The following is a 20,294-nucleotide window of genomic DNA, read 5'->3' on the forward strand; positions in this document are numbered from 1 at the left end:
AATGCGTCTTTGGGAGCAAAAATTAATACAAGACCTGGTATTATATTATATTATATTATATTATATTATATTATATTATATTATAAGACCTGGTCTTATATTATAGTAAAATAATATAGTAAAATAAATTATATAAGACCAGGTCTTACATTAATTTTTGCTCCAAAAGACACATCAGAGCTGATAGGCCGGCTAGGGCTTATTTTGGGGGAAACACGGTATGCTAAAACGGATTTAGCCCATTGCATTCTGAATGCTGTAAAATTTCAAATAAATGTGTTTTCAAAAATAATGAGCTGCCAAAACTTAGGAAATGCTTGACTCTCTAAGTAGCAGGCTTAATATGTTTAAGATTATGAATTATGGTTCATATACGTGACTTTTTAAATATGGTTTGGAACAGGCACTGCTCTTTAGGAATTTATACCCGGGATTCACTGTGATCCCCTTGGTCTCGATGGACAGAGCATCCTCCACCCTCCCGTCCCACCCCCCGTGGCCCCACGTGGACGTCACCTCCCACGCAGGGACCAAGGACCTGAACGATGCCATCAGTGGCCGTGGCTCCCCCCGCCTTCCTCCTACCCCTGAACTGGCCACACCACAGGCTTACTGGACTCATGCAGCATTGCCTAATTTAATTGCTCAACTGAGCCAAGAATATAGAATGCTTTAAAGCGATAACCACAATTACTGTTTTGAAAAGGTCGCCAAAGAGATAAACAGCCTTCCTCAAGCTGATGTTCAAAACACACTCACGGAAAGTGTAGAGAAAAGGGGATCTAAGTAAGTTTAGGGGGACTGCAATAGGCACAATGAACAGGTTTCTCTCCCCCAAGGCTGCTCAGAACCTGATACAGGCGGACACACAGCGTGCATCTCAGGAAGGGCGGAGCAGCGGCTATGGGCCACCAGGAAAAACATCCCCTGGGATGTAGTTTGGGGAGAACTACACTGACCTAAATTAAAATGTGGCCATTTAAAATCATTTGTAAGTTCCATAAATTTCCCTTTATAGAACATTCTTGAAATGACACAATGACGGAGAAGGACACAGCGATTGCCAGGGGCTCTAGTGTGACTCCAAGGGCAGTGGGAAGGGATTCTCAAGAGTGCTGGGCCAGGTGTGAGTCCTGTCTGTGGGGGTGCTTACATGAGTCTATGCAAGCGACAAAATGATATAGAACTACACACCCCAAAAACACCCAAAGAAGCGCATGGAACACCCGGCAGCTCCGAGTAAGGCCTCTGGTGGGTGCTGCTTCTGGCTCTGAGCACGGTGCCACGGTGACGTAAGCTACTCTCACTGGGGGAGCTGAGGAAGGAGACACGGGAACTCGGAACTACTTACACAACCCCATGAGAGTCTGAAGTTATTTCAAAATAAAATGTTTTGAAAACATTTCCATCAATTGTAAGCACACAAAATATGAAAAGATATGCTAACCATGAAAGATAGCTCCAAGTATTCAAATAAAAAACCTTTATTTCAAAAGGAAACCTTCTCATTTTAACAATCTGATGGCCGGACTTTTGTCTAATTGTACGTGTCAGTGGCATGAACAGGAAGGAAGCGCAGAGGTGGCCAGCCTGGGGGCTCTGGCCCGGTCCCTCCACTTGCTCTGAGCACACGTGTATATACCTGTTTGTCCAAGAACCCTTTACCTTCTGGGTCAGCCAAGTCCCATATCTGCAGAAACACAAAAATGCTTGTGAGTGCGACCACTCACTGATCACTACCCATTTATTCACAAAACAGGAGCTGCCACTGCTGTAAATGGGCCGTAAGGGTAGGCCAGAGCAACCCCAAACTCAGAACAGGTGAAAGACCTGTGCCCTCCCTCCCCCCAGGGCACACAGGCAGTCCGTGGCAGAGCCCTGAGAACACCTAGGCCGACAAAACGACATAAATCCATAGGCTGTCAAGACCCCTTAATCACTCAGGCCTCTTGTCTGCTACCCAAGCAGGGGGTGAGTGCTGCCATCAGAGCATGTGGGCCCACCAATCACAGCCCTGAGAGGCTGGCAGTGGCCCACCCATTCCCTGGAAGGCCCATCCTCAGGAAGAGGGGTCTGCACAGGACAGCCTTCACCTGCCAGGGGGACCCTGAGGGCAGCCACAGAAATCACCCTCGGTTTTGATGTACCTTCCCAAGGATAATGTCTGAGAGCCCAGACTTCTTTAGAAAAAGTGCAGCTTCACTGGCCCCGACTCGCCCTGTGTACGCTGGGTCTACCTGCAATGGAAGAGGGACACTGAGCTGGGGCTTCAGGAAACAAAACTGCAGGTAAGGTAGCACCCCCCACACTGACTGGGGCTGCTAATCCAGAGAACAGAAGGGACCAGAGGCTGGGCGGGGCTTCAGGGCTTGGCTTTCCGGTCCCTCACTCCCTAGTTCCATCCAAAAAGATACAGGTGAAACTTACCTGCTTGTAGTAAGACTCATATAATGGATTTCCAGTGGGAATCTGTAAACAAAACCACAGATACTGGTCAAAAGTGGACACACTCCCTCTAAAAACAACCACATTGTCCCCTCCATTTTGTCATTACCAAAATATACAATAGTGAAAAAACAACAGTTATGCACTTGAAGCGTCCTCTATACACAGACTGCTGTTGAGTCTCAGACACAGATACTGTACTTACTGGACTTAGGAAAAGGAAATGCTAACGCTCAGTGAGCCAGTCCCAAGTCCTGCGCCAGCAGAGTGGTTGCTCAGTAGTGCAGTCCCGAGGTGATTTCCATGAGCTGAACGATGGAGTCAACGTGTCTGGGAGCTCAGAGGAGAAAGGCACCCTTACCCTGTGAGATTGTTCTCTGGCTCCAGAATCAGAACAGGAATCTCTGACATCCTCATGAATCACCAGATACACAAGCTTCAGACCGGTTTCCCCACCCCAGGTGTCACCCCACCTGCTACGGCAGGGAGTGTGCAGAAATGCACACTGACTGGCCAGTGACCACTCCTACGATGGTAAGCAAGACGTTCGAAGTCCTCAGCTCAAGACACTCCAATTCGGGCCATCAGATCCCTGAGACAGTGCTTTAAACAACCTCATCCAGTGTCATGTGGCAAGTCGAGGCCACGCCTGGATCCAGCCTGGCTGGCAGCCGAGCCCTCACACTTCCCACCATGTCCAGGGCCTCGTTCCCAGCGAGCCATCCCCAGTGGTGAGGAGGGGGCACACAGGGGAAGTGGCAGCGGGGAAGGAATTAAGCAGCCACGAAGATGTGGGCTATAAAGGGTGACACACGTTGGTGTTTTACTGGGTGAAGAGAGGAAAGCAGTACATCAACCTGCTGCTGATTTTGTGAGCAAAGGAAAGTGCAGATAACACCATTACGTGTATGGTCACATAGAAGAACAAGTGTGAACACAGCTACAGAGAAAAAAGAGGGAAAGAAGAGGACTGGATGAGGGATGGGATTACAGTGCTTATTAAAATGTCTTTGAATGCTGTCATGTGATTTTTTTTGTAACGAATAAGCCTGGGGGGAGGTACGTTCCTGTTACAGTCACTGAACCAGCCCAACACTTGCATACGCTATGCCGTAAAGAGTCATTTCAGGGTAAAAATAACGCGCAATTACGGTCAGCTTCTCTAGAGGATCTCAGCACCTGCCAACGTATGAAGAAGTGAAAGTACCGAAAACAATACCCAGACAAAATGAAAATAGAAGAGCATAAAGATCTGAAAGGGGAGACAGGAAAATCAAAACAAAGAAAAGGGGGAAGAGAGAAGAGGAGATTCTGAAAAGGCAGAAAACGCTAAACAAACAAAAAAACTAAGCAAGAAAGGCTGGAAGGTGAGACATAATGGCTTGAGAAAAGAAAAAGGGACGACGACGGTGAGGATGAAGAGGTAGTGGGCTGCCCAGCTCCCTGGCCAGCGTCGCCCTCCTGCCCGGAGCCCCTGCCTGACACGGTGGCTGCGGGAGGCTATCTGTCACCCTTAGCTCCTTACGACCTTAGGTGGCAGCGTCGACCATCGCACCTTGCGTGACCTCGTGAGTTTAAAACTCCAAATGCTTTCAAAACACATATCCCCAGAAGAGTAAGGCTGACACAGGAAGCAAAGTCAGGCAAGCCATTTGTCATCTGTCAGTCAGGGTGACAGTGGCCGGGCCCAGACAGCACAGCATATGCCACTGACTTACTGGAGTGGAATGCACAGACCCCAGAAGCCCCCACTTTGAGGACAAAGGTCCCCTTCCCACCAACAATCAGAGCGGTGCAGGTCTGAAGTGCATTTCCCCTAGGCGTTTTTTAAAAATCTCATGGCAGGAAAGCAAGGTTTCCAAGTTTCTGTGAGTCCGGTGTAAAAAGTGACGGTATTTGGGGCAAATAAATAACAACCGTCTCACACTTCCCAACTGCTTCTAAGCTACAAGGTCCACAAGAGAAACAAGACCCTGATGAGTCCGGAAAAGCCTGGAAGCCCAGACCCCGAGCCCCGCCCATCTGTGCTGCGGGTTCACCTCATCCACAGGCTCGGGCCAGATATTCCTCCCAAATGATCTCAATTGACGGGAAACCACAGCGCGGGCCTCAGCCACTCCTCTGCCACTACAGGAATCAACTGGCGTGGGCTGGAACAATGAAACAGGAAGGGGGTTGGATTTAATTACACATACTTCAGCTACTGCAAAAGCAGAAGGAGGAAAAAGAAGGGAAAACACCAGTTCTAACTGGCACTTCCTCTTACTACACTGCTTCCTTACAGGGACGGTGGAGTCACAACCTGCAAGCTGCCCAAAATGTCAATGCAACAGAGCTGAAAACACACGCTGTGAATGCCACGAATCCCCCTATGACGGGCAGTCTGTGTGGCCCAGCTCCTGCAGAGACCTTGGTCACAACCAGCTAGCTGGTGTGGGCAGCATCTCCTAGAGGGAGTGTTACAGCTGCTGGCACAAAGCCCTCTGAGATGCCCGCCCACGTCTGACCCCAAAGCGAGCCCAGGGCCAAGGCAGAAAGGGAACGGGCCAGGGAACAAGGCTGTCAGTGTAAGAGACTGCAGAGGGCTAGGTGATGGCTTCAAGAATGGAAGCGAGCGAGGCCGAGCTGGCCCGGGATAGCATTCTCTTCCACCAGCTGTTTCACTAAAATGCCATCTTCGGCTTGGCAGCATCTGAATTATTGGGGTTCAATAACTTTTGATTTGACCTTTTAGTTGCTCTTATGTCTTAAAATACTGAGATAACATGAAAAGTTCCTGTGGCCTCTTCGTTCTATCCTCCAGCAATTTACAAGTATGGGGACAGGGAGGGAGCACTTCGGAGAACAAGTTCACATCCTTCTGTTGGGAGGGTTTTAAAACCCCACAGTTAGGGTAGAGCCTGCAAGTTTAATACCAGAGAAAACCAGCTTGAGAGGAGGCACAGCAGAACCACTTTGGGGGGAGACTCTCTGAGGATTGGGGTTGTAGCCACTCCTAATTCCCCCAGGATTGAGTCCACTTAGCTCTGAGCCCCGCTTTCATCCAGGGCAGGACTCCTAAATCTTTATGCCTGGAACCAGGAGAATTCCCAGTCTGCTGGAAGTATGTTCCCTCATGCAAAACAAGGCAAGGATCGCTGACCTTGCTCAGTTAAAAATGGCATTTTTAAAGCAAATTTGTCTTCATTGTAAAACTTTTCTTTAGAAGAGTGTCTATAATTCCTTATTCTGAAAAGTAGTGGATCACACTGATTGCACTCCTTTAATCCTCCCAAGGACGCCATGAGCAGGTAGTATTGTAGCCCCGATTTGCATATGGGGAGGCTGAGGTTACCCAGGATCCACAGGGTGCCCAGGTCACGTGGCCCTAAGCCACTGTGCCCCTTGCAAAAATGGCCCAGGCATGACAGAGCTGGGCGCGAGGCCACAGCACGGCCCCCCATGCATGTTCACCTAAGAAAATGCACACATGTGGTCACGTGCAGGTGCATTAGTCAGCAGATGAGGTCAAAGTGCAAGACTCAAGGCAGTCTTAAGGATGTGCACTGACTTGAAAGGCAGCCTGTCATTTCCCCAGGAAAACCGAGACCCCATGAGGGCTGTTTTTCAAAGCGGTTGCCAAGTTTGGCAGGAAGTTAGGAATCTAACACCAAAAGACATGCCACGTCTGAGTTCCCATGAGGAAAACCAGATGCTGATGCGGAAACAGGGCCTGGAGAAGTGCTCACGTGATAATCCTTGCGTGTCCGCCTTCCTCTTAGAGTTCGTTAGTTCCCCTTGCTGCCTGCAGAACCAGTATCTCAGCTGTGTGCACGGCCACATTCTGCAGGTGAGGAAACTGGGGCTCAACTCATTATCACTCAAAAATCATCAGGAAACGGGGGCATGGAGACATGAAAAGATGGCCAGCTTTTTGTTAGCCATCAGGGAAATGCAAACTAAAACCGCAGGGAAATGCCACCCCACACCTATCAGAATGGCTAAGATAGTGACACTGGGGAGTGACAAACAAATCAGACAGCTCGTACATTGCTAGAGGGAATGGAAAAAGGTCCAGTTACTCTGTGAAACAACGCGGCAGTTTCTAAAGAAAAAGAAAAAAAAAAGAACAAAACACACGACAATCACTCCACCCAGGAAATGTCTTGGGTATTCTTCCAGAGAAATGAAGACGTGGGTTCACATACCATCCTGCATGCAGATGTTTGCCGCAGCTTTCCTCATCATCACCCAAAACTGGAAACACCCCAGACCGCCTTCAGCGGGTGACCGGTCCCGTGGAATACTACATGGCAATGAAAAGGAGTGAACTGCTGAGAGAAGCAGCAACCCGCTGGCATCTCCAGAGGCTTAAGCTGAGTGAAAAGGCCGATCTCCAAAGGTTGGGTCCTGTAGGATTCCATTATGTAACATTATTAAAATGCTGGAATCGTAGAAATAAACAGATGGGCGGTCGCCAGGGGTTAAGGAAGGGGTGAGGTGGGAGGGAAGTGGGAGTGCCTGTAGGAGGGCAGTGGGGATCCCTGTGCAGACAGACTGTTTGTTCTGCCCCAGACTGTAGCACTGTCAGTGTTTTGGTGGCGACAGTGTACTACAGATGTCACCACTGGCGGCAGCAATGGACACGCTTTGGTTGACTGGTGTAGGGATCTGTACGACATTCCTACTGGAGACAAGTGGGGAACGAATACACAGGATGTTTCTGCATTATTTTTTACAACTGTAGGTGAATCTACAATTATCTCAAAATTTTAAAATTAAAAAAAAAAGACTTAAAAGACCTCACAACCAAATGCAAGGTGACATTTTTAGACAATCAGAGAAATTTGACTATGGATGGGTATCAGACAGTACTAAGGAATTACTGTGTACGGTGCGACGTGGCACTAAGGTTATGTGAAGAAAAACGACCTTAACTGTTTGAGATGCACATCACAATACGATTTCTAAGATTAAAAAAGCCTCAGAAATAAAAATGAACACGGGGAGATCCGGAGAATGGCAGACAAGTGCAAAGAGGTTTACAAAACGTGGGTGTCCATTGTAAATGGGTGGGGAGTACCTGGGAGCTCATTAAACTCTTCCTGAGATTTTCAGTGTGCTTAAATTTTTACCTAAAGACCCACATCTGATGTGTTGCTGCTCTGGCAAAGATCCTAAGGTACAAGGCGCTTCAGGGTCAAGTGTGGTCAACAAAGAGCAGCCTTACTGAGCCACGCTTCTGTCAAACAGTAAAAGCTAACGTTTCTTTAAAACACACAGGCAGGGCACACACATATGCATGCCCTCCACTACTGTAAGGTCTCCTCCTGAAAGGGATCAGCTATGCAGGACGGGAAAGGCGGGAGGGTTCCATCCGTTTGCCCAGCTGGAGGGCGGGGCTACAGGTGCCAGTGAAGGGCTGAAAACCATTGAGGACCGGGGAAGCCACTAAGGAACTGCTGTGTCTCCACTGAACGGAAAAGCACACGGCAGGCAGTTAAACCAGAACGGGCAGAATGTTCATGAGTGGGGTACGATCGTCAGATATTTGCCCAGTGAAAGGGGGCCGGAACCGGCTCCCGCAATTATGACCTGGTTGGTAAGTGCGAAGTGATCAAATCCACGTGGATCGAAACGAGGCGGGAAGGACACCACGTGCTAACAGGGATTCCAACTGGCGAACCAGCTTCCTCCTCGTGGCTTTCTGAGCTCTGCAGGGCTCTACAGTAGCACACGCCGCTTTTGTCAATAGGACAGAAAAGGGACAGAGAGAAGCACAAGAAGAGGGATCTCAAGGAAGATACAGAGTTCTGCCCAGGGAGCTGCGGAAGGCGTGTGTCCACCTTTCCGCACAGGACCCTGTCCGACCTACTCAGGGCCTGCACGGCGACCTGACACGGGGTAGTTCTCATGCCCTCCAGGAGAACCAAAGAGCAAGAGACCAACAGCTGCAAGTTTAGACATGCAATGAAATGTCACCGTGAACAAGACCGCTGAAGGGAGTTCAGGGCCAGGAGCTATGAGGAGCGGCTGGAAAGGCTGGGAAGGGGACAGGAACACTGAATCGAGGTGTGAAAGCTGCAATGCTCCCAGGAAACCCTCCCTCTCAGCCTCGTCTACCAGAAATGCAAGTGAGGGAGAAACAGAGGCCACCCGACACACTGCCCTATGCAGGACGCAGCACCGCCATACAAATGTGGACTCGAGTCCTACCCCACAACTGGAATGCTGTGCAACCTTGGGGAGTGTGAGCAGCCTCTCTGTGCCTTGATATCTTCATCTGGAAAAACGAAAGTGAGCATCCCCACCATCAGAGAATGACACAGGATGAGCGATAGTCAAACACTGGCTGTCTCGAGTCCTGTCCTCTCCCTGGTCACTCTCCTTCCACCCTAGCTCCGTGTGAAAACACGTGCTATTCCCAGAAATGCACCACCCCCCCATCCCGGTTCCACTTCAAGCTACTACCTCGCCCTACCCTTCACAGAAACTTCCTGAAAGGGTGGTCAGCCCTTGGATTCACCAGTTCTCAACTCATGGACTTGTGAATTCATTCGTTCTTTCATTCAGCAAACACACTGAGCTCACACTGCGGGGACACGTGGAAGACACAAACTTGTGTGGGAAGGCGTTCTGGGACTCATCAAGGGGCAGCAGTGCGAGCCCATGGCTACAGAGCAAGGGGGCTCCAGTGCGGGGTGCCAAGGGGTATGACAGCGGGAGGCATGGCCAGGGTCCCCAGAGCCTGGGCGAGGGTCAGGGGTGAGCAAGGTGGGTTCCATGGCAGAGGGGCAGGCAGGGACTCGGGGTCACTCAGCATGGTGGCAGCCAGGCAGGAATGGTGGACACAGTAAGATGACAGTGTCTGTCCACGCCTCGCTGAGAAGCCAGGAACATCTTGAAGGCAACCTGAGCAAACGTACACATGAGGTGACCTGAACGTGCACTCAGCTGGCAAACGGGGTGACAGGAGGGCAGAGAGAGCCAGGCGGGAGGGATCAAGGAGAGATGGTGGCAGCCCTCCAGGAGAATGAGGCCTAAGGAACGCAGTGATTCACTGTGTGGAAACACATGGGGGGTGAGGGGTGTAACAGTTCACCTTTAAACTTGTTTCTCTGAGGTGCCCTACTGGGGCATGGAGGTGGAAAGCTCACTGCCATTCCAGCAGTATATACTGAGCGCCTGCCTGGTCGCAGGCACAGGCCTTGGGGAAGGTGCAGCAGCGAATAAGGGGGACCCCTCCCAGACTCAGGAGCTTCTGCTCTTCCAGGAGAACAGCATTAGAAATGACAACACACACAAAGAACTGCCACCTGCTGTGACGAGAAGACAGGACACACACCTGTGAGGGCAGGGGGGCAGCCACCACCCCAGCTGAGGCTGCCAAGGGCACAGGGCGCAGAGGCTGCGCAGCAGCGTGGGAGCTGGACAGGCCCCCAGTGCGAGGGACGGAGGCACATTGGCAGGAAAATACTGAGGAAGGAGGGTCTGAGACAGACAGACAGGCATATGCGCTGGGGCGCAGGGTCAAGTGCAGCCCCGCAGAGGGAGCTGGTGGATGGGGCTGGAAGGGGCTGGGCAAGCAGGAGAGCCCCGACCTCTCCCAGCGCCTGGATGGAGCAGGAAGCAGATGCCAGCCCTTCCTCCTGAAAATGCTGCTTAAGATCCCAAATGGCCCAGGCATCCCCACAGCCCAGCCTGGCTCCTCCAGGCGTCTCAGAGAACAGCCCTGCTCCATTCTGTCTTTCCTTCCTCTACATGATGGGCCAGGTGCTGAGCAAGGCCCTGGAGAGACGCATGGGGGTGATGGCTCAGCACTAAGGACCCCTACAGAGCAGGGCACCCACCACACACAATGCTCCCAACTTCCCCCAAATATGCCCTGAACCTTCCCAAAATTCCTTTCCTTCATCAGCCACCCCAGGGTTCCAAGGTGCCTGCCACCTCCTGAGCCCTGGCCCAACATGGTATCCCCCCTTAACAGAGAACACCGCCCAGAACTCAGGTAGGTCCCTACCAAGAACTCTGAGACCCCCCAAGCCAGGTCATGTCAGCTCGCTCCTCCCCACCGTACCCTCTGTGGGCGGCATCGCCAGCCTCCCACTGCCCACTGCTCTTCTGGAGCCTGGGGGGCCTCTAGACTCCAGATTCCCAGGTGAGAAAAAACCCGGCCCTGACCCCAGGTCTGGTCAGGGGGAAAGAACGCATACAGAAGAGCAAGCTCTCTGGCGGGGACAGGGAGAGGAATGGAGTTTCATCCTGCCAGGGACGGGGGAGGCGGGAGGAATTAGGTGGGCAGAGCAGAGAGGGCTGGCTGGCCCACCCCGCCTCACTCTGCACACACCTTGGACCAGACCAGCCTCCCAGCTCAACCCTGCCTTCGCCGCTTCCCTCTCCATTCCGTTCCTTCCAGCACATGGCCACTCCCCACTCAAAAAGATGGTCGGCGATGGCTGATGGACTGTGACGTCCTGCCCTTCAGCCCGGCCCTCGATGTGTCCCACAGCCACCTCCTGCCCCTGCCGGGCCTACTTCACTCTACACACTCACATACACATATACTCAGACACTTTCTCTCACACACACACACACAAACACACACACACAGCCCTCAATCCCCACCTTCCTTCCCACTCTACTGAACACACTGTGCACTTTTCACCCGTTATCTTGGCACAAATTATTCCCTATGCCTGGGGGGGGTAGGTGTAAAGGATGGGGGGTGCCTGCTGAAGGCCAATTACCTTCCAGCATTCCTGCTCTAAGAAGCCTCCAAATTCCCCCCAATTAAAACAAGTCTCGGGGGGCTGGCCCGGTGGCTCAGGCAGTTGGAGCTCCATGCTCCTAACTCCGAAGGCTGCCGGTTCGATTCTCACATGGGCCAGTGGGCTCTCAACCACAAGGTTGCCAGTTCAATTCCTTGAGTCCCGCAAGGGATGGTGGGCTGCGCCCCCTTCAACTAGAAAAAACGGCAACTGGACCTGGAGCTGAGCTGCGCCCTCCACAACTAAGATTGAAAGGACAACTTGACTTGGAAAAAAGGCCTAGAAGTACACACTGTTCCCCAATAAAGTCCTGTTCCTCTTCCCCAATAAAAAAATCTTTAAAAAAACAAACAAACAAAAAAAAAAAACAAGTCTCTCTCTCACACTCCCATAGGCCCAAACTTGCAAAAGGGACTGTAATGATCTCCTCCCCCTACCTTTTCAATTCCTGCGGGCTGCAGATTTCACAGTAATTCCACCTTGTGCACTGCTGGGCCCATACACAACAGGTCTTCGGTAAATGTTTGTTCACGGAATGGGTAAGATTTAGGTGAAGCCTGAGGAGGGAGATGGTGAAAGGGGAGCAGAGAGGCCAGAGCCTAGGCATGTACAGCTCACCACTCAGCAGCCAAGGGAAGACAGGCCACGAAGCTTCACTGGGCCTCAGTTTCCCCACCTGTAACGTGGGAAGACAGTAGTCCCCCCTCATCTGCGGTTTCACTTTCTGTGGTTTCAGTTACCGACAGTCAACTGTGGTCCGAAAATGTTAAATGGAAAATTCCAGAAATAAGTAATTCATAAGTTTTCAATTCTGCGCTGTTCTGAGTAGCATGATGAAGTCTTGAGCCGTCCCCACTTCGTCCCACCGGGGACATGAATCATGCCTTTGTCCCCCATCTCCATACTGTACACACTACCCGCCCGTTAGTCACTTAGCCGTCTCAGTTATCAGACTGACTGGCCCAGGATTGTAGAAAGTCACCTCATTTTAATAGTGGCCCCAAAGCGCAAGAGCAGTGATGCTGGCAATTCGGATACGCCAGAGAGAAGCCGTGAGGTGCTTCCTTTAAGAGAAAAGGTACATGCATCTCACATACAGCTATACCTCACGCATAGGTTACGTGCGGTTTCAGGCATCCCCTGGGGGCCCCGGAAAGTATCCCCGGGATAAGGAGGGACTACTGTAACGCCCGCAGCGCTGAGCATTCCTGTAAGCATTAAATGAGACTACCAGGCAAAGCCCACTCTACAACAGGAAGCCATTAGACATCTATCATTCCGGTGATTCTCACTGTTACTATTGAGCCGCAGGAGCCCGCTTTATTTACAAAGAATCAAGGGGGTGGGGAGGGAAGGCAGGCAGGGCTATCCATCAATCAGGCCTGGGCTGCACTGTCAAATCATGGGCCTTACAACCTGCCACACCAGACGATCTCTGCCAAACAATGAACTAGTTCCCCAAACGCTGGCTACAGTTCTCTCTCCTAACTAGTTGGCGGAGCTGCACCCAACAATCAGGACAAAACAATCTGTTACCAGGTCTCAGTCTCAGTCGCCAATTTTTTAAAACATACAATTTCACACACAGTAGGTTAAGTACGAGTAGATACCCACAAAAAACCCACTTATGTGGCTTCGAATTAAAGGATATTTTCTAGTGGCTAAAACTCAACCAAAAAAACTAAATCCATGGGCAGCCGGATGGTTCAGTTGGTTAGAGCGCGATCTCTGAACAACAGGGTTGCCAGTTCGATTCCCACGTGGACCAGTGAGCTGCGCCCTCCACAACTAGATTGAAGACAACGAGCTGCCGCTGAGCTGCTGGGGGGCAGCCGGATGGCTCAGCTGGTTAGAGCACGGGCTCTCAACAAGGTTGCCGGTTCAATTCCCCCATGGGATGGTGGGCTGCGGCCCCTGCAGCTAAAGATTAAAAACGGCTCCTGGAGCTGAGCTGCGCCCTCCACAACTAGACTGAAGGACGACTTGGAGCTAATGGGCCCTGGAGAAACACACACTGTTCCCCCATAAAATTTAAAAAATAAGTAAATAAAATAAAAACAGCCCACTGGAAGATGAAAGTTAAAAAGAAATTGCCAAATTATTTGGAGGAAAAAAAAATGAAATCCACAAAGTCAAATGCCAACACTAAGCTTGGCCTGAAAGGAAATGCTGATTCCATCGGCCTGGTGTGTGAGCAAGCGCAGTAACAGCACTGGCTCGCACCACGCTCCCCTGACCCACTCAGCAGCCGTGGTGGCGGCTGAGCCCCTCTGGAATCCTCTTCTCCATGGAGAAAGTGTCCAGATGGAGGTAGGGGTGCCCCGCAGGCCCAGAGGCTGCTCTCATCTCTACCCAGGAAAATACCCACAGGGAGAAACGTCTGCGATTCCACTTGGATCTATGGGGTCCTGGGACCCCCACTACAAGCTGTGCCCTTTCCATGGCGGGGGGTGGAGGGTTAGCCCACCCCCACAATTTTACAGTCCCAGTTAAGTAGTCTCCATCTGAGGGCCTCATCATCAACAGTTTTTGTCCTGTTTAACCTTTCCCCTTTACAAACAGCCTGAAAGAGCATTTTCTTACTGCACTGGAAACTGTAAAATTGAAAAGCACATCCTACATGGATTAAGAAAAGCCAATTTGCAATGGATCCATGTAATGATTGACAGGAACGTTTATTAGTGTCACCAGTAAATCACTGGTAGAAAGAGAACCCCTTCCCACGCCCTCCTAGAGCAGAAGAGAAGAGTAACCAGGAGCCACAGGGGAGGGCTGGGAGCTTGGCACCAGGACACTGGGCAGTCACCAGGGGAGTGGGTCTAGGCAGGCAACACTCCGCCATGTGCCTGTTTCTTCCCCAAGAGACAAAACACCCTGCAGATCAACGGCTGTCAACGGCAGCCAGAGAGACAGGCTGCACCCGGCTGCCATTCAGAGCGGGCAGCAGTCAATCAACAGATGGTTATCATCTGCCGGCCTCCGGGGCTGGGGACACAGACAGAGCTGCCCCTGCCTCCCAGGGGCCCACTGTGTGGCCCCACAGAAGAGAATCATCCAGGCACCCCACCTCCCTGGGAGGCCTGAAAGCCGTCATGTCACCTCTTGCCTTCTTAGTTTCCTGGTTCAGAAACAAGCATAGGGCCGACGATAGTGACAGCTCCCTGATGATAAACAAAGTGGGTATTCAACCACACTCCCTGACTTCCCTGTGAGACCTGCGCCCCAATTCTCTCCCAACACTATTCTGGAGGCCCCTGGGTCACCAGAGTCAGGGAAGGAGAGGAAGGTGTACGCATGGAGGGGGGTCTGAAAGGCCGCCTCCTGTAGTGCGTGTATCTGTGCTGCGGGAACAGAAGAGGGAACAGAAAGGGCGATGCAGGAGCCTCCGCCTCCTCTCCGGCCCAGTGAAGGGCTTCTACCCGCGCTGCGGGCATTTGCCACGCTGCGTCTGTGCCCAGCTACAGAAGAGCCCATCTCAAGGGCAGGGCTCGGTTTTGTTCATCTCAGTCTGGCAGGAGGCGCTCAGCAAACAGAATGCGGGCTGCTTCCCAACTGTGCCTGAATGTGGGGTGTCACCTGGCCCAGACAGCCTGCTGCAAGGTGCTGGGTCTCAGCTGACACAGCCGCCCACCTGGCACCACCCCCCTCGCAGGCTTGTCTGGTCCCGCTGGCCACACACACCACACCAGCTTCTTTATCCTGCTTCCTCCCCTACTTGGAGGGCCCCTAGCCACACAGCCAGCCCCCTCTGCTCTTCCAGGAAGAATCTCAGGCCAGGGCGCTCTTCGTCACCTCCTGCCCATGTCACAGCAAGGCCTGGGCATTCCCTGCACAAGCAGTCAGACAATCAAAACTTGTCACCTGACTCCTCAAGAACCTGGTAGCTGCTCACTGCCTCCCACCTTGTGGACCCGCCCTCCCACTCAGCCATTCATTCAACAAATGAGCCCTGAGACCTGGGGTACAAGGACCGTGAGAACAGGCAGAGCCCCTGCCTGTGTGGGCTGCGCACAGGTGGCGGGGGAGGGACACCGTCAGTCAAACGATCCCGAAACAAAGTTACCCACTGGTATTTGTAAAAGCACAGGGCATCCCACCGACAGGAACAGCAAACCTGGGAGAGGGTCTGTCCGGGAGGCGTCACCTGAGGAGCCGATGGGCCAGCTGAGACGTAAGAGTACAGATGAAGTCAGAGATGAAAGAACATTCCAGAGAGAGGCAATAAGTAGTATGTGTGGACGCCCTGAAGCAAGAAGGAATGTCGCCTGAAAGAAGGGCCCAGGGGCCCTAGGCGGAGCGAACGGGGAGGACAGATGTGGACGCTGCAGGACACAGGTGTGCCGCATGCTGGACGGGCCACAGGCCTGGCCCAGTCCACCGACAGTGGCGGCCCGGCTTCTTGGCGCCACCTCTGCCTGCTTTCAACCAGTGCGTACGCCAGAGCTGGCTTCATATCAGCCAGTGTGAAATATAATCAGTAAATCAATTCCGCTATCAAGAATCCCACCCAGCAGGCAGAGCCAGACAGAAATTAGGAGATGGCTGTGTGTTGGTCATCTGTGCCCTCCATTTCCCTCCAACGGCTTATGGCACTAAGAGCTGGCACGACCATGGCAGGCAAAGCACCTACGCGGGAGCAGACTTTTGGGCCACACAGCGGGCAGGTCTCCCTTCCTCCCCCACGTCTGTCACCAGGCATTGTCTGGGCAAGCAGACACCATCCATGCCTTTTGTCTCAGGCCAATTTGTAGGCCAGGCACAGACTCGAGTGCCCCATTTACCAAACTCTTCATCCTAAGTCACCCAAATGAAAAAGAGGAATGTGGACCCCAAAGGCTCAGTCCCAGCCTCGCACTTGGCCCTTTGAGCTGGAATTCTGGCTTCCGTGCTTCTGCTTATTCTGTGTTGCCTCTAAAAGGTCACTCCTCCCTCCCTTCGTGTCCCCACAGCCCGGTCCAAATGCCCCCTTCTCCCTCAAGCAGCAACTCATCACCCCTCCCCCCAGCTCAGGCCACCCCTGGCCTGAGTCCCTTCTGGGACTAGGGCCCAGTCGACCCTCTTTGTGGGTATGGCCCACTCATTCTGCATCAGCCTGGAAGCACGGAGCACCCACTCCTGCAGGGAAACCTGCTGATCCCTCGTAAAGACGATGAGGGAGCCTTCCCATGTCCCCCGCCTCCACCTTCCAATCAGATTAAAACAATAAAATAAAAATGTAAACCAGTCTGCTCTGTACCAGACTCCACAGTATCTAGTGATTAGGTACCACAACCAGTGTTTAAAACAAATGAGCGCTCACACCCTTGTAATGCTTGGTAGCAAAGAAAAAATCAAAAACATTTCCAAAACAGGCAACTACAGAGCAATGTAGAGCCCAGACCTGGGTCAGAAGAGCCATGTTTGGCTCAGCGCTTGCTGGACGCAACCTTTCTCAAGCGCCGTAAGACCTCTTGGCCTCCGTTTACCCTTTATAAAGCGAGGACGAGACTGACCGGGGCGGGGGCTGGGGGAGAAACCGAGCAATCCACAACGCATTTTCTGCTCAGTCTGCGGCGCTGCGTGGTGAGGCCTTCCTGGAGCTCACGTATGGGATCGTAACCTCCTCGCGTCACAGTTCTCACAGCACAATTGCATCGCCATGGGCCAGACCCCCTAAGTGCCTGCTCATTTCCTTGAATCTGTGCCCCCTCCTTAGAAACTCAGTTTCACGGGGCAGGGCTGTCCTCAGGTTCACTGCCACCTCTCCCTGCCCAGAAGCGCCCAACAAAGAGAACATGCCCAGTAAATATTTGCTGAACAACCAGAGCGATACACAAATGAGCACAATGACAGCCCATCCAGCACCCCGCGGGATCCTGACACTGCACTGCCGAAAGGCAGTTATATACCGTTGTTCCCAATTTGCAGATGGAGAAACTGAGGTGCAGAAAATACCGCACAGCTGAGGGCACTGAAAGACTATCTGGGGACCCTAGCACTGAAATACAGGAATCCTGGCATACAAGCACTTTCAAATGGTAATGGGGCCCAGAGTCTTCTCCGTGGAAGACTACGTAGCAGCTTTCTGCGCAGACACTGGCTGCTCAGGTCAGGTCAAGGTGGGGAGAACTTGAGAGCACCCCAAGGAGTAGGGCTGATGAGGTGCCTCTCACTGGGGTGGTGGCGGTGTGTCTGTCTGTTGGCACAACTATGTGACACAGCCTGAGGCATCGGAGAGTGGACATTCAGTTCTCAGGTGCCATTTGATTGAAGACAGTCACTCCACTTCCCAGGTCAGCGGATTGGTGTTAAGAACCAGGAGTAGGAACGTTGCTTTAAAGTTCGATATTGGGGTGGAGGGGGCAAAACTTACATGTTCTTGCTTGACCAGGAGCTACTTAGTCATAAAAACCGGGCTGATGCAGGTCCATCAGACAGAAAGACAGCCAAAGAATTCTACATTTTCGTGGGTGGGGCCCACCTCGACTCTAAAACCCAGCTCTCTGCCCACCACTTTATACCGTACCACCATCAGCCTTCTAGTAAGGTAGAGAGACGAGCAATTATTGTAGAGGAAAAAAAACCAAGGGACGAAAGGACAAACAAGTGTCCCAAAGGCTCAGCATTCATTCCAGACACACTGGCCGGGTGTGGTCTGGGCGGGGTGCCCAGCAGGCTGCCTGGAAGAGGGGAAAGAGCAGGGTTCTGCAGGCAGGCAGATGTGGGTCAACTCCAGCTCTGCACCCACCAGCTACGGGGCTTTGGCAAGTTACTGCACTTTCTCTGGGTCGGTTTCCCGTGTGCAAAACGGGAATAAAAACCTCCGAGAACCGCAGCACCTATTAAGGAGACGTATAAGAAGTGCCTGCGTGTGGGAAGCACATGCCAAGGCGGGGAGGCCCCCAGTGGCCTGGGGTGGGGGGAGATGGACCTCCTGGAGCACAGAGCAGACTCTCCACACCAATGAGCCCAATGCTTTCCTGCAGTTACCGCGTGCTTCCTAGGTCCAGGGACCACACAAGGAATGCATGGGAGGGTTGGGAGGGAAGAGCTCCTGCTCAGGTGGGGCTGAGGGAAGAAGACACCACCAAAGAGGCCTCTGGGAGCCGCCTTAGGGCAGGCAAGATGCAGCAGGTCCCAGCGTGACGTTCCAGCAAGAGCCAAGGGGAGGTGGAGGGGAGCACTGGGAAGAGCGAGGGGGGTGGGTGGAGATGACGGAAGAGTGGGAGTGAGCCCCCAAGGTCAAACAGAGCATGAGCAGGGGTGTGGGAATGCGGGGCCAGGAGCAGTCAAGCTGGACATACTGGGGGGAGGGGAATGGGAGCGGCTAGAAGTTTCTGGAGCAGGCAGGTGGTTGAGGACGTGGTTGAAACGAATCCCACAGTGGTGTGGGATGAACTTGGAGGGAGAGGTTCAGCACCAGAGGACAGCGCCAGCCCGTGAACGTTGTGGGTGTGGTAAGGAGGTGACTGGTTCCAGAGTCCAGAAGGCTGGCAGGCGCAAAGGAGAAACAGGAGACTGGACTCCAGGGCGCTGGGGAGGGAGGTAGGTTTAGAGTGTGGTGCACAGACTTGCCAGAGACAGAGCACATCGAGAGAAAGGATACAGGCAGGAGAGGTGTGGGGGCAGAAGACAGAACCTGAAGGCCCACAGGTAGGCTACAGTGACAAGTGTTTCTGGGCTCAGGGAGGACCAACCCCAATGACGGCCACTCGTGTTAAGAATGGCAAAGTGACCAGTACCCTGTGAGAGCGCATGACAGACTAAAGGGTAATGGGCACACATGTTTCTGGGGTGCACAAAGCAAAGGGAAGCTGTGCAGGGGGAAACATAAATCAATGAGACGCTGATGGAGGGTAAAAGAACAAAACAACAAAGTAAAAACACTCCTACAGCAGGAACTACACAGATGTCATAGGTAGCGGAGAGCAGGGAGCAGACCAGGAAAGCTGCTGATGGGAACAGCACAGGCCGACCGGGGGGCAGAGGGAACACACCCCACTCCGGCCCCTCTGCAAAGCCACTAGCTAAGCACATCACTCACTGTCAGCCGGTCACCCATCCACCTCCATCAACCAGAGCACAGACTCCTGCTCCGGGGGACTCCCCACTACCCCAACCAGAAAGCATCCTGGAATCATATCCATGCTTCCCCTGAAATTATCTGTGAACCACACGATCCCCTCAGCCAGACTGGAAGCACCTGGAAGGACTGTGCCTCACACCTGAGTCGACAGAAACCCCTGGTATAGAGCGTCACTTAAGAACAGGTGTAGAGAAGTGTTGACATAATGACACGAAGGAAGAAAACCCGGGCACGCCTTTGTTCAACAAACATAAAGGGAAAGGAATAGACGTCAGCGACCTGAACTTGTCACAGGATCCAGGCTGTCAGTCTCTTAAAATTCTTCATTCAATTTTGCTCCTACCGCAGCCCCCAAACCACATGTAGAGAAGAAAAAACACCTGAGAAGGGTGCTGGGTGGGGCGAGTCGCTGGTCCCTGCTTCATGGGTTTACCTGACACTTCTTGGGTGCTGGGCATCGGGTCAAGAGGCCTGTGCCTGCTCTCACTGAGCACCCAGTGTACCGGGACACAGACAGCAAACAGACCGACAGACATCTGTGGATTATGCCTGACGCTGAGGGGTGACATGAGGGAGACACACTGCTGGGGGGAGGGTCTACTCATGACAGGCCTCTGGGAAGAATGACATTTGAGCTGCCACCTAAAGGAGGGAAAGGAGCCAGACACTGGAAGATCAAGGGAAGAAGCAGGGAAGAGCACTTCAGGCAGAAGGAACAGCCTATGGGGACACCCTGAGGACAGAGAGCCTGGACCACAGTGGGAACAGAAAAGTAGCAAGTACGACTGCACTTTGGGTGCCAGAAAGAGCAGGCAACAGAAGCTGGCAGATGCTGGAGCCAGACCAGCAGGGCTTCCTGGGGAGGAATTGGAATCGAAAAGGTTCTAAGCAAGTGAATCACATGACCTGATTCAGGTTTTCATACTTAACCTCACAGCCTTCCTCTAAAGCAGGGCTGTCCAAACTGCGGCCTGCGGGCCAACTGAGGCCCGCAATCCATTGTTAACTGGCTCACAGCAAATTCCAAAAATATATTT

General features: G+C 52.5%; 1 protein-coding gene across 12 annotated transcripts in view; it reads right to left on the reverse strand.

Annotated features, from left to right (window-relative positions):
- The window catches only part of EPS15L1 (epidermal growth factor receptor pathway substrate 15 like 1), an 87,468-nt gene that overhangs the window by 65,306 nt on the left and 1,868 nt on the right, over positions 1-20,294 (reverse strand). For 10 of the 12 annotated variants that reach the window (XR_013995182.1, XM_081077303.1, XM_081077298.1 and 7 more), the window contains exons 2-4: positions 2,428-2,469; positions 2,148-2,237; positions 1,643-1,690 (exon numbers count right to left, since the gene is read on the reverse strand). Coding sequence is in view for 11 of the 12 variants with exons in the window: in XM_081077303.1 (XP_080933429.1) it covers positions 1,643-1,690; positions 2,148-2,237; positions 2,428-2,469 (180 nt within the window). In the remaining variant the exon portion in view is untranslated. The remainder of the gene's footprint in view (positions 1-1,642; positions 1,691-2,147; positions 2,238-2,427; positions 2,470-20,294) is intronic. The other 2 variants (XM_081077296.1, XM_081077299.1) reach the window with 1 other exon arrangement.

The sequence above is a fragment of the Rhinolophus hipposideros genome, assembly GCF_964194185.1.
Source record: "Rhinolophus hipposideros genome assembly, chromosome: 16".
In the NCBI taxonomy this organism is placed as follows: domain Eukaryota; kingdom Metazoa; phylum Chordata; class Mammalia; order Chiroptera; family Rhinolophidae; genus Rhinolophus; species Rhinolophus hipposideros.